This window comes from Abrus precatorius, unplaced genomic scaffold, assembly GCF_003935025.1.
Source record: "Abrus precatorius isolate BTA unplaced genomic scaffold, Abrus_2018 Scaffold9, whole genome shotgun sequence".
NCBI lineage: Eukaryota > Viridiplantae > Streptophyta > Magnoliopsida > Fabales > Fabaceae > Abrus > Abrus precatorius.
This window is the reverse complement of record NW_020874439.1, coordinates 22,399,926-22,414,588: the sequence shown is the minus strand read 5'-3', so window position 1 is coordinate 22,414,588 and position 14,663 is coordinate 22,399,926. Positions and strand designations below refer to the sequence as shown.

The window sequence follows — 14,663 nt, the reverse complement described above, 5'->3', positions numbered from 1 at the left end:
TTGTCATGTTTCCTCACTTCTTGAACTCCATCTTGCATTTTAGCCTTAAAATAAATTTCTTGTTATATTTTGACAATTTCAAAGAAACTTAGACTTAGAATAATTTTTCTGTCATCCTATGTTTTCAACCAATTTTTAAAAACAAATTGTAAGCTTATTTAGTTTCATAGACTTAGAATAATTTTATTGTTAGTCCCTATTTTTTTTACCAGTTTTAGCTATTTTCAGACCAAGAGCTTGAAAATCTTCAAAAACTCCTCAAAACTATCCTCTTTTCAACAATGAATAAGCCTTCTCATAACCCTTTAAAAATATTCAAAATATGATCTTCTCGACAAAGGATGAGGTTCTCTTCATGATTCTCCAAAACTTATTAAGATGTAGTCTTTTCAGCATAGAAAAACTCTTTTTTAAATCCTCCAAAATTCTTCGAAAGATAGTTCATCTAACAGAATTTTAAGACTTTGATATTTTTACGAGTCTATGGTTTATCGAAGCATAAAAACCTAGAGTTCTTTGATTTTAATAGGGACCTTTATAACTTCAAAAATTTTCCTTTCTCCAAACAATAACACTTCCTTTTTATTTTACAAAATTCAATTAAAAATCTATTTTTTAATGAAAGATGCATTTAAAGAATAAATTAAAAAATTATAATCATTAATTAAAAACTCGTCCATTAAATTTGTAAAAATTATATATAGCCATGTATAATAAAATATATAGTTGTTAAATTTTGACGTCAAACTTTTCAAACAAAAATTATAACTGTGTCTTATGCTTTAAAGAAGCCAAATTCTTAAATTGAATGCGCTGTAAACAAAAATATAATTTTTCATTGTTTGGGATTAATAAAAATATAATTTTAGTTTCGTTTCTATCAGAGAAAATGACTTCAACTCCTGCAACTAATAAAATCTTTGTACTATTATAGTATTATTCATGTATTTTGTATCCAAATAAGGAAATATTAGAATCCTACATAATCAATAAATCTAAAGAGGCCTCTGTTGTCATGACCAAACTCATCATTTAATGCCAAAGTCTTGCATATTTTCCCTCCCTGCTGTTAATCGTAAAACTCTAATAAAACCCATAACCATGGACCCAAACTCTGCTATAGTTAAATGAGATGGAGATTTTGTGTAATTAAATTGAGAGAGAAAAAGGAGGGTAACACGGGTCGAAGTGTCATAAATCAAAGTGGCCTTGTACAAATTCTGGACCACGAATTTATTCTACTAGTATTTAGCTACATACGTATAAAAATTAAATTTTTCGAAAATCATAAACTATCATAACTATTGAATTATTGCTATCCGTAACCAAACCCCCACCCCCACCAAACAATAAAATTACGCAATATTTTGTGTATTTATCGATTTTAGGTTTTGAATTTTAAAATTAGAATAATTTTTTCATTTAATAAGTTATGGCTTCAAATTTTGCAATTTTTAATTTTTAAATCATAATACCAAATCTTAAATTTAAACTACATAAATCACATCATTCATGTATATGACATGTTTAATAATAGAATAACAATAGACAAGAAAATGATAATAACAACTAGCGGTAATAATACTCACAACGGTGAAAATAATAATAATAATAAAGATGATGATAATGTGGTGATATCAAGATGTCAATGACAATTATTATCAAGGTTGTTATGGGTCTTTTAAAAAATGAAAAATTTAATTTTAAACTTAAAAACCAAAACTTAAGTTATTTTTTTTATTTTTAAAACTAAGATAGAAGTGTTTTATAATTGAATTAAAAAAGAATTCAACTTTTTAAAAGACCCATAAATTAAGAAAAATGAATTTTTTTTATTTCTAAAACTAAGAGAAGTGTTTTATAATTGAATTAAAAAAGAATTCAACTTTATTTTAATCTAACGTGTTTTATTTTAAAATTATATTTAAAAACCAAAAAGTGAAAATTAGGTACCACCCTAAAGCGGTCTTAAGTATAATACAGTAATGAAACCTCTGTTGATTTTTTATAGAAAAAACTATATTTTTTTGACAAATAAATGCATTGAACTTAAATTATATAAATTATTCTAATTAGAAATAAACTTCTTCAACTTTAATTTTGTCTCAATTAATTCTTATGTTTTACTCTCTTTATAAAGCCTCTTCTATTAAGCTGGGTTAAATTATTAACAAAGAAGAAATCATCAACCATTTGTTTACCTTAAATTTCAATTATTCATTAATTCCATTTTATAAATCATTTTACAAACATAAAACATAAAAAAAAATTAGATTTAAAATATTTTTATTTTTATTATTTTTCTTAATTTATTATTTTTATTTTTTATTGCAAAGACTTCTTAATTTAATTTTATTATTTTTCTTAATTTATTTTTTAAAATATTTTTACTATGATTTAATGTTTTAAAAATGAATTATAACATAGAAAAACAAATGAATAATTGAGCTTTAAAATAGATATAGATTAAAACTTCTTTAAGATCAAATAAAATATAATTAAATTTAAAAAACTTGTAACATTAAAATATAATTAGAACACTAATGATCATTGTTCATGCATCAAAACAAACGAGATAATGATTAAGGAATTTTTATTTTTTTTTACTTTCAAATAAAAACGTTTTATTTTTTATTATTTAAGTAGTATAATTGGGGTAATAGTACAAAACTGAAACAAATAATACTGAAATTTCAATTGATTCAACCCATGCATGGCCAAACATTCAAGAACGAGAAACGATCTCCTGTCTTTCAACACCGTGTACCCGTGAATCAATAGTTTCGTTACAAGCAACAAGCACGATCTTACATGAAACTTCCAGAAGCCTTTTTTAGTATATCTTCAAAAAAAAAAAAAATCTAATATAAGAATACATGAGTCCATTTAACAAATTCTCAAAAAAAAGAAAAAAGAACACTCAGAACACCGATAAATTATACAAACAAAATTGATTGCAAAACCAGCATAACCACCAAAGACCATGTAAAATAAACTAACTTTTCCAACTAACTTGAAGCACCTAAACAATAAAAGACAACTATTTTAAGGGGGGACTACCTCACCACAGAACATTGCCCCCTGTATACGGCACTTGCACAATAACCAATGCCTTTGAATGTCTTGAATGCACACAAGTCATGAATTTCATGGACAAGCAAAAAGCCACCATGCGCCAGCAGACACCTTCTTCCAACATAACAAATTGTTCTTCAGTGAGATGAGTTTCATCACCTACTCATCTTTTAATGGACTGGCATATTCAGTTCCATTGTCTAATGAAGTTACGTTAGATGAAGAACTAGATGACACAGAATTAGTAGTAACAGCATTGTAATTGTCTTTTGATGTGCTTCTCTGATGATTGTTAGTTGCTGGGTTCTGTCCCTCCTCTGCTAGTTTTTTTATAAGGTTCATGATAGTTGGAATAAACTTGCTAGACAAGGATATGATTCCCGGAAGCTGAAAGAAAAAAAGGTAAGAAATAAGGCTATGAATAGTAATACAGGGAATCAACAACAAATTATAAAGATCACAAAAGCTAAAAGCTAATACTCACGGCTCCATTGCGAAATTCACCCGAAATGTCAAGCTGCACCCATAGGGCTTTAACGAGAAGAAAACCAACAAAGATGACGCCTAAATACAAGGGATTTCTGTCACAGAAAACTAACTTCGATGAGATCAATGAAATATTACTACAACACTGAGGAGTGTACTTTATACGTTTAACAGTCCTAGGTTATCAAAATGCCCATCAAAAACTAAAATAGTTTATCTCCTACACAAAATATATTCATAATTTACAATTACTATCTTTACACTGTGCAGCTGTTAGAGGAGTGAGATGCAAGTTGAGAGCAAGTGAAAACCAAAAAAGGAAAGCAAGAAATATACAGCAGAGGAGTACAGTTGACATGCACCTTAGAAGAGTCATAAATTCATTAAATCCCAGGATAACCAAAGCAACTATTGCCCATGGGGGTGGTAACCAGTTGTTGTTGCGCTTGTTGGCCTCCTGAAAATAACAAGAATATTACATGAATAACTAAAAACTAGTTTTTCCACCAGAACAAAATTCAAATATCTTGATAACATGCATCCATGATGTTTATCAAACCAACTAAATCAGCTAGTTAGCAAATCATAACGCATTTTTTACACATGGAAGCTAAACATACGGCAAAAGATTGAAATCCTTATGATCATGCCAACAACATTGTAAATACAGGCAACATACGTGAAAACATTTAAGTATAACCATTCTTCAATACAATTAAACTAGATAGCCTTGCAAGTTTAAAATAGATAATATCCAAAGGAAAGGCATAGGATTTGCAATACAATAATATTAACTTGTTCATAATCATAATAGATTTTTCATTTTCCCTATACAAAGAGGAACTTTAAACTCTTAAAAAATGTGAAACATCATGCCTGTGCAGAAATGGCCTGAGAGACACTGTACTCTGTCTCTGTCTTGAATTGCCTCCACAAAGACTTGCACTGGACAGGTGTAATCAATGTTTTAGAGGATGAAACCTGCATAGAAATTTCACACACAACAGATTAGCACCCAAGATACAAAATTTTTCAAAAAATATAAAAGGAACCAAAATATAGCGTTTCGAGCGAAAATATATATCATTCAATTGACAAATCAACACAGCTAGAGATATATTCCTATTCAGTCTAGGGCAATCAGATCATTAATTGATGCCAATCAGACCTTTCATTCATCTACCAAAAAATGAGTACACAATTCAATACTTTATCATATAGAACTAGCAACAATTAAAATGCACCTGTTCCCAGCTGCTAGAAGCTAGTGGATCAACCACTGTGATGCTCCTATTTGTAACGGAACTGGCTGATGAATCCACCAATGCAACTGCTAATATTTTCTCAATATTGTCTGAGTCATCATCATCCAAACGAATTGCAGCCATTACAGATAGCAACTTCAAAGACTGCAAAGGGTTTAATATGGTTAAAAGAATGACAAAATGCAATACAAACTAAAAATGAAATACATAATCATGACATACAGCAGTCCGAGCAGTCTTGGTGATGGCTCGTATATCTTCTTTACCAGTCCAAACACGAGGCATTGAATCAGAATCATGGCTAAACAACATTGTAAACCTGCTTTAAAAGTTAAGGTAAGTGCATCAAAAGAAAAAATATGAAGGAAAAAGTACAAAGTTAACTTTGAAATTGTAGAAGGTTCATACCTGTCCTTCATGCGGATTAGAACTCTTCCAGCTTCTTCCCTAGCCTTGTCTTCTACCAGACCCCTTGCATAATCCTCTAAACTCAAAATCATTTTCTCTCTTGTTTCTTCATCCATATCAAACCCAGTAAGTGCGGCAGAGAACTCTGAAACAGCTGATTTAGTCTCACGGTTAAGAAGGTTCCTTATTGATGGCCATGTATCACAATTAGCTCCATCCAAAAGAGCTTCGACAGGTCCAGACAAAGCTTGTTTAAGTTTTTCCTGCAATGGTACTACTATCAGAAAACTTCCATAGAAGTTAGCTCTACAACTTTAAAAGCAAACCAACTGGCACAACCAAACATAATCTCATGACTACTTGCCTAAACTGCAGTCACTATGCATGATAAGTATCTTATACTTGTGACTTGTCATTATTATTAGAAAAAGTATTGACTAGACACATAGTATCTATCCCTTTCTCTTGGATGACTGTGTTTCTAACTCTTGCATTGTGCTAATCTTATATTACCACTCTAAAAACTTCAAAATTGATTTTTTGGCATAACTATATATATTCTGAAATATTAGTGCCAGTACTTAGCTTGAAAACAATCACTTAAGAGTCATAAGACATGAATGATCAATGCTTAGAGACATACCTCAAATGATGAAGTAAGTTCAGAAATCTTAGTCGCACGTACAGTTGCAACATGTGCATCAATATCACGCCGCAGTTTCTCTCGTACCTTAGATGTATCCCAGTTTGTTTGTTCAATAACAACATCTGCATGATGATATATCAGTTTTGTTTTGTTATTCAGTTAAGTTGCCTCCTTTCAACAAATATTATCAAGTTTACTTATACAACAGTAGACCTGTACATGATCTACTTCCAATTTATCCATATTCTCATTTTTCCCCTTCCAAATGTTCACTATATGCTTTGGCCTTCAACTTCAATTTATTGTTCACTAACAAACAGAACAAAGAAATTTTCTGTTACCTGCACATGCTTCATCAAATTGAGCCATACAAGACTCAATACAATTATTAGCAGCTGCAGAAAACCCCTCCCCTCCATTCAAAGCCTTGTCAAATGCGTCCTTGAATTTATCCAAAATTCCAGATCTTACATGTCCCAGCGCAGAGTGGAATGCTGGTTGGACAAGCTAACCAATTGAAAAGGTGTTAAGCACCATTATAAACCTCACAAATCATCATCACAATTCCACATAAGCTTCTAAAGATAAAAAAGCAAAGGCCAACAATCCAGTATCTAAAATAGTCATTCTTGATTCAAAAGTCATCAATTATTCATTTCTCTTTCAATAATTATCAATTCATTTATATTTACAAAGAAAGAAAAAGGTTGAACAACCATGATTGCACAAGGGCCAAGTTGAGAAGGATTACTTGGAACAATTTTTCTTGAAGTTGCTTTTGTTTGGAAGATCTCACACCTTCATCAAAATAGGTCGCTTCAGCATCATACCTAAATATTGAAGAAAAATGCAATACCTCAATATACCATTACTCCACATCAACTCTCTTGCAGCATGTAAAATTAAGACAGCAAACTTCTAAGACTCAATTTCAAGCTACAATTTAAATGAAGATTACACAACAAATCACTGCAACAAAACTGGCCTTTAATATACAAAATAACATGGTGATATTGGAAGAGAAACCTGAAAAGATTAGATGATATTACAGTGCTGTAATGCATGATGAAACAACCAAAATTGTAGACTATAGTATAAAATAAATAAGAAAAAACTAAGCATGCCATTCCTGTAAAAATTCCATCTAATAAATGAATGCCCATCTTTTTCCTACCACCTTGAACAATCAAAACAGATCACTACACTCATGGCACCTAGTTAAGTAAAACTTCGACATCAAAAAATATTAAAAATCAGGGGGCAGGTGAGTGGGGAATCCTGCTGCTCTACTCAACAGGAAAAATATTGTCAAAAGCTAACAGAGTTAGACAAAAGCTTATAACATAGCATAAGGTAATGTGGCATTCAATAACTAAGCCACTGAAAATCTAGATGTCATATAATTGAACTATACTGACTCTGATAAAGAAGTATTAAGGAGTGAATTGAGCTTTTTCCCAAATCCAGGAATAGGGCCAGATTGCACAGCCTCTTCCAATTGACACCATTCCTGAAAGGTAATAGAATGCAATTTCCAAAGCATAATTAGGAATGTCAAAATATTTTGGAGAATTGTACCAAAATAAATGCCAATACCTCATTTGCAACAAAAGAGGCATATTTCTCATTGGCAATTTCTTCGCACCGTACAGTTGCAACCATAACCTACAAGTGGGTTGTCCCTTTAATGGTTAATAAAATCAATATGTATGAAAATAAAAGCGGCAGCCACATAGTATGTATATTACCTTGTGTGCAGGAAGGTCCAGGTCTTTGTTCTCCTTAATGATTTTCCATATTTGCTGAGAACTAAAAGAAAATCCAGAAGCAGGAACTACTCCACGCCGATCCCCTGCAAGCCCACCAGGAGCAATAGATTGATGGAATCGTTGCCGCAAGCTGGCAACCTACATTCAAAATAAACCAGAATAGAATATATATATGCAAATTAGATGATCAGAGATATTCAATAAACCAAAAAAAAAATGTTTTCCAATACAATAATTATACACATGGATCAAGACACAAGGGCACACAACCACATATGCAGATAAGGAGATGCAAACAACCACAGAAGTCTGATGAATGCTCATTTGATACCATCAGCAAATAAACCTTAGGAAACTGGTGCACAATTCATACCTGCTCCTTAAATTGCTCTTCCTTTTCTTCATAACTAGAAAGAGCAACAACTTCAACCTGGTCATTTGTTGCCAAGTGCAAACAATTACTATAACCTTCCAATAAAATTTTGCTACACACAAAAACTTAGTCTGATTAGCAACATCAATGGAATGAAAAACTTACGTTGAAAAATTCACTTAATGGGGTTTCCTTGTGGGCCTGTGGTTTAGGAACAGAGTCCCATATCTGCAGAGGGAAAAAGTAAAGCAAGAAAGGTTAGTAAAAAGTATACACAAAATTCAATAACATCATATGGAGATGAAAGCACTGCATTACCTTCTGAATATCTTCTCGCAAGACAGGTTCTAAATTTTCAAGTGGTGTCTATAAAAGGAAAAGGTTGATCACATCATCAACAACAAATATAAAAATTAGAATTAAAAATATATAACAAATAATATAAAATAATAATAAACATCTATGTGCTTACACACCCTTGTCTTATCACGTATGACAAACAACAACGTTGTTTTTCGTGGACTAAACAATCTCATCATGACCTGAAAGCAAAATCAAGCATGCAATTAGATAGATTACTAGTTTTGAGATTCAAGATAACTGCTTGTAGTCAATAGGCCAATCACACATACCTGAAAGACAGTTTTCAAAAGTGGCTTATTTGCAGCTTGCTCACGACCAATGTCATGGCACCACCTTTACAAGCATTACAGAGGAGGGAAAAATTAGTTGCACAAAGAAAGAATATTCAACTGGAAAAATATTAGAAAAAGAAACGCAAGCAGCTAGACAAACTTTCTGAAATTAGTCAACATTAAAGATGTCTCAAGAACAAAAAGAAGAAAAAACTCACATGTTTATTAGCACTATATCTGAAACAGCAAGAGCAAATAGAGCACTCTGCTTTTCGAAAGCAGTGTCATCCTGACAGAAAGACAATTTCAGTATCCAAGGAGACAACCAAAAGCAGAACTATCCATTTCTCATTACTTCTTCTAATTTTTGCCAATGGAAGAGATATCATGTTTAAATAATCAAAAGTTCTAATTAAGATTAACTATTCCTAAACCATCATAGTGCTAATACAGATTAAAAATTGTTATGGAACTCTTTCTTCTTGTTGCAATTTAATAACACAAATAAAATTCAAAGAGATTGAGAGGAGAGGGAGAGAAGCTGACAGAGATAACTGAACCTCTCATTTACCACTTTCCATAAAAATTGAACAAGATTAAAAGAACATTATTTTGCAAGTAAAGAAAAAAGAACAAACAGATGTTAAAAGTAAATCCTGAACAACAGGAATTTAGAAACTCCACAAATATTTATAATAAATATCATATGTTCCACAGGGGCTAGAGACACACTGGCATATTGGCAATAGACTCTGAAGCATGATCTCTATTATTATCAAAGTAAACTAATGTATAACAATTTTAAAATGAATTTTAAAAAAAAAAAACACCTCTCCGCGTTCTCTTCCATCTGTACCCTCCAAATCCATTACAAGTGTACAAGGCTCTATGCCACTACATCTAGCCATCCAGATTCCTTTGGTTGTTTGAGACCTGAAAACAAGCACGGACATCAGGCCACCACCCTGTTAGTTGAGCAGGGTTTGTGTGACATGTAAGAATGGCAACAACATACCTTCCCTTAAATGCATCCATCTCTCTAAAATTGGTACCAAACAAATTATTTAACAGTGTGCTCTTGCCTGCACAGAGCAAAGAAAAAAAAAAAACTAGATAATGTAAAGACCTCTTAATTGAGAATAGCACTAATCTTGTTATACTAAGAAATTAAAACAAATGCAAAAGAAAAAAGTAAAATCAAACAGGAGAAATAAATTACAAAAAAAAAAAAGATAAAATTCTCATAATTGGGCTAGTGGTGAGTAATTTGGGTAGTTTGCATAGGGTCATAGGTTCAAACCTTATTGCCACTCATGTACCAACAAAATTTCATAAATTTAAATTAAATTCAACTAGATGGAAGCATTTGTTCTTTACTTCATATGCACAAACTTTGATTTAACCTTTCCCTGAATCTTAAACAACAATCATCTCCACCATTAAGTGTCAAGTAAAATATCTTAATTACACAAAGATCCTCAAGTGCAAAGACTGGTTAAAGCAATCATAAAATCCAATAAGCTTAAGAAGGAAAGGGAAAACAATAAGGTTATGGAGGCAAGAAAGCATACCACTACTTTGTGGACCCATTATAGAAACTACAGCATATGAAAGTCCACATTCAGCCAATTTCACCTCCTTCATGAAGGTTTCAATCCCAGAAACATTGAATGTACCATCTCCATCAATAAGCTGAGTTGAACAACAAGTCTCACTATTTGCTGGAAAAGCAGATAATCAATGTTAGTTGGGGGAAAAAATTGCAGCAAAACACTTGTACAAATCTAAGTATAACATTAATTAAGATCTACAAGCAAAACAGGAATCTTAGGTTTGATAGCATTGTGCCGAGACATCCGAACAGTGAGAAAAACACACTTAATCAGGAAAAAAAAATCTACTAGATCATCCAGGCTCCAGCCGGATGACAACATTGCTTTTCATTCTCAGGACCAAAACAAAAAGCTCTACACTGGTTTGCTGGTACCACACTCCATTCATCAATTTAAACCCAATATTTCCACCTGAGCAAGGATGCTAATCTCCATACCATAGAACAATTAAATTAACCAACCTTCTAATCGGCATTCCCTTATTAACTTTTCTTCTTCCCTTCAACAACAAAACACAAAGCAAAAACCTAAACCTTTTCCGGGATCTAACAATTTAACAATACAAAACACAAATTATGGATCAAATTGTCAAAATCAATCACATCAGAAATCCACATCACTTCGAAACCGATATTCACTGGAAACTGAACACAAAATAAAACGACAATAAATGGAAACAAAACGCATGCAAGTGTAACTGCCAGTTTCCATTAATACCGAGCAACCGAATTCTATAAAAGATTGAAACAATGACGTGAGTTAGAATACGGAAATCAAAAAGTGAAGGAAAAAAGCTTCGATCAGAACGAAACGAAAAGCAAAAAAATCAGATCGATGAATAGAGAAAAGGGAAAAAGCGTACCCATTAGCGTTGGATTGGAAACGATGATTGAGAAATGCTGTAAGGAAGCTGGAGAGAGAGAAACGAAAGAGGCGATCTCAGACTCACAGGAGCATTACCATTGCCATGCCAACACCATAACAACACACACATATACTTGATTCCAAATTATGCTTCCTCTGTTTTTCTTTTTTACTTTTCTCTTATGGGTCGGCACCCTCAATATTGAAATTTTAGAAATTACATTTTTTAATATTAATTTTTTTTATTTTTGCTTTTTAATGGTTTTAATTTAAAAAAATAGATCAGATTGATGGTATGTTTGATTTTGTTTTGAAAAAAGTTTTTTATTTTTAAAAATAATTTTGAATATAAATTTGTATTAAAATTTATTTTTAAAAACAAAAAACTATTTTAAAACAGAAATTAAACATACTCTGAATTTTTCTTTTCCAATTAAGCTATGTTGGCAATTTCTTTCGACAATCGTTTTCGCATTTTCAACTAAAAATATAATCATGTTCTTTTACTTATGAAAGATATTGGAGTTAATGAAAATCAAAGCGTAGGAGGAAAATATTCTAAGTATCTGACCAATCGGTGTGCTTTGCTTGTGTCTCTATTCATGTACAAATTAGCCACAATAATAACATAGTCGTAAAATGTTATTTTTTTAGTTACTTTTAATATTTCTTTAACAAGTCAAATATCATGTTCATTTTTAAAAAACAAATAACTATTTCTAATAGTAAAATTAACATCGGATTTTATACTTTTATTCAAAGAACATTGTCATATTACAAAGATAAATGATTGAAAATTTAGTAAATAATTTTAAAATTCTTATATGAGTGATGAGTTTACACAAGTAAAAATTTAATGTAGGCTTCAATAAACACATATATGATATACTAAATCTGATGATAGTTGATTAAGCCAGAATTTGAAACTTTTGAAAAAATTTAAAATTTAATATTCAAATTCAAATAAATTTATTAACAAAAATAAATTAAGAAATTTTATTTAAAAATATTGTTGAAATTATAAAGTTACATGAAAACAGCCTATATTTGAGCAAAAAATAAAAATAAAAAACAAGCATAGAAAATTATTAGTTGAAAAACGTCTAAATGGCGGTGAAGAATGGGACCCAAGTGCCGCCCATGACTCATTTGTTCTTGCTTTCGGCAAACGTGGAAATGCAACTTTTATATTAGAGCGCGTGTGACTCAACTTCTCATCATTCATCAAATACAATACGTGCGTTGTTCATACACTCGCGCTTGCTGCGTCTGGTCCTCACTCCTCGTATTCTTTGTGGATCCCGCAGATGCTCTGCGCCTATTCACAATTCGAAAATCGAAACTTTCGTTCCTTTCTTTGGTTATTTTATTATTATTCAAAAATCAGAAAAATTTACTAAATAATAATTTATTAAGCTAACCATTAAAAAAAAACAGTTTTTTCATAATTTTATTAAGGATCGATATACTTTGTCACGTTGCTTTATTCTTTGTATATGCTTTGTCAAATTGTTAAAAAGTGGAGAGTTTTAATTTTCACTCTTCATAGTTATTAACACTCATTTTTAACAATTTTTATTTTACTATGTAACACTGTTAAAATATATGAGTTATAATTTGTTAGGATTTGAATTTTTTAATATTATTGAATAATATAATATTATCATGTTAAAAACAAAGAAAAATGCAATTTATTAAATTTAATTAGCTATTCCTATAATCAATTGTGATGAATATTTATATATATATATATATATATATGCTTTTATGTTTTGTTTAAATAAAATAAAATAGAAAGTATATATAAATTATGATGTATTTTTTATTAATTAAAGAGTAAAGCAAAAAGGAGAAAATTACTTCTAAAAATAAAAAATCAAAATTTTTCTTCATTTTTTTTTTCATTTTCTTTCTTCTCAATTAAACAAAGGATTAAGTTATATGGATTTAGAAACAACGGGACTAACAGATTCATTAACTTAACTTGATGATTAAACTAAGTTTAATAACATTAATTATATAATATTACCTTATATCCTCTTAAAGTATGCCAAAGGTTTGTGAAGCGTGTTTAAATCATGTTTCAAATTATAGAATTAATCTTATAGTTGAAAATATATATATTATTGTAAAATAAGAGAAAAGAATGACATTATAACGGGTAAGAGGCTCCAATGGTCCTCAAACATAGTGGAAGTTGGTGGTGATGAATGATGGTTTGATATTGGGACCAAAAGAAATTATGGTACAAAGTTATTCCCAGTAATAATCTCTCCAATCTATGACTGCATACCTTCATCACCATTTGGAGTTAGATCTAATCAATAATTCTGGCAATGCTCTTGTTCCATTTATCATAAATTCTTATTATATGTCTTTACAAGACTATACATGAATCTCTTCAAAGCTGTTAAATAATAGAAGTCTTTAATTAATGTCATAACCATTTATCTATCTGAGTTAACATTATATCTTAAATGAATATATTAATATTTTTATTTTAAAATGTAAAAAATGTAGCTTTACACGCATAATACAACTTTGGCATGAAAAGAAATTGCGACAAGAGTTTCAACTTTATTGTTATATTGGAGGTGGATGTTGTGTAGGGAAAACATATGAACATGGAGCATTGGAAATGGGACTGGTTCCTCCACAAAGTGACAAACGGGAGAGTTAAGGAATATGAGGCATAAGCACGAATTTTTTTAATTTTTAATAAATTTTAATTAAGAATTAAGAGTGTGTTAGAATATGTTCTTAGCATTCTCTTATCCATATGTTTTCAATAGTTGTGATATGCTCTAAACCGAATTTTAAAGTATTTACCCATCCTATGTCTCTTGAGTCGTTTCTCGAGAAAAATACTTATACATGCAAGGGAAGTGATAAAGAAGAAAGGAGAAAGACGTTGGTTGTGCATCTAAGAGGAGTTCCTTTAAAGGAGGTTCTTGCAAACATTGTCAATGAACTTGTCTTGCTTGCTGCTTGTAGAGATACAATCAACTCACAAGTTTATGTTTATTTCACTGTAAAATTTTTACTTATGGTTAATTTTATATTTTCAATGAAGCTTTATATTTATATTGCAAGAGAAGTCTTTTGAATATTTTACTGAGAATAAAGTTAGTTTCGTATAGTTTATTTTCCTTTTAATTTTATATATTTATTGTATTTCACTGACGTTATTTATGATTAATTAGGTCGTGGTGAGAACTAGAATGTTGGGCTTTAACAAGATTTTAACATTTACCTTTATAATTTGTTTTATACTCATCAAATTTGTGTAAATTTTTTTAACTTTTTAATATTATCCTTTATTATTTATCAAGAAGATACAAAAATGATTGAAATTTGATTAAGCTTTAAATATGTTTAAATTGGAGAAAAAGAGTTTGGAGGTTTCTTCTTCTTCTTCTTTTTTTTTTTTTTTGGAGCTTATTGCATATAAGAAGTATGTTGTGTTATTTTTTTTTTCACATTAATTTTTGGAATTAGCCTATCCTACTATTGTTTAAGTTTATTTTCT

General features: G+C 30.5%; 1 protein-coding gene across 5 annotated transcripts; it reads right to left on the bottom strand.

The window, feature by feature from the left end:
• Positions 1 to 2,610: 2,610 nt before the first annotated feature.
• LOC113849003 (protein ROOT HAIR DEFECTIVE 3) lies at positions 2,611 to 11,287 on the bottom strand. Of its 5 annotated transcripts, none has more exons than XR_003502053.1 (24): positions 11,133 to 11,287; positions 10,229 to 10,378; positions 9,673 to 9,739; positions 9,488 to 9,590; positions 8,876 to 8,946; positions 8,655 to 8,718; positions 8,499 to 8,564; positions 8,341 to 8,388; positions 8,188 to 8,250; positions 8,023 to 8,079; positions 7,629 to 7,787; positions 7,477 to 7,545; positions 7,299 to 7,390; positions 6,632 to 6,710; positions 6,222 to 6,387; positions 5,878 to 6,002; positions 5,235 to 5,497; positions 5,049 to 5,145; positions 4,806 to 4,970; positions 4,438 to 4,542; positions 3,924 to 4,018; positions 3,560 to 3,656; positions 3,066 to 3,462; positions 2,611 to 2,842 (listed from the first exon to the last, which is right to left on the bottom strand). XR_003502053.1 is itself a non-coding variant. In XM_027478514.1 (23 exons), the coding sequence occupies exons 1-23, from the start codon at positions 11,134 to 11,136 to the stop codon at positions 3,235 to 3,237; spliced, it is 2,433 nt and encodes an 810-aa protein (XP_027334315.1). In that variant the 5' UTR covers positions 11,137 to 11,287; the 3' UTR covers positions 2,674 to 3,234. The 5 variants fall into 5 exon arrangements, 3 of the variants coding, with proteins under 3 accessions (XP_027334315.1, XP_027334316.1, XP_027334317.1); XR_003502054.1 differs by having other exon boundaries at positions 2,775 to 2,842; positions 3,061 to 3,462; positions 11,133 to 11,263; XM_027478514.1 differs by having other exon boundaries at positions 2,674 to 3,462.
• Positions 11,288 to 14,663: the final 3,376 nt, after the last annotated feature.

What these genes read in the sequence shown, in the direction of transcription:
- LOC113849003 (XM_027478514.1), bottom strand. An exon ending in ATGGATGCATTTAAGGGAAG is followed by an intron (nt 9,591 to 9,672) that starts GTATGTTGTTGC and finishes GCTTGTTTTCAG; the next exon opens with GTCTCAAACAACCAAAGGAA. An exon ending in GATATAGTGCTAATAAACAT is followed by an intron (nt 8,719 to 8,875) that starts GTGAGTTTTTTC and finishes ATGCTTGTAAAG; the next exon opens with GTGGTGCCATGACATTGGTC.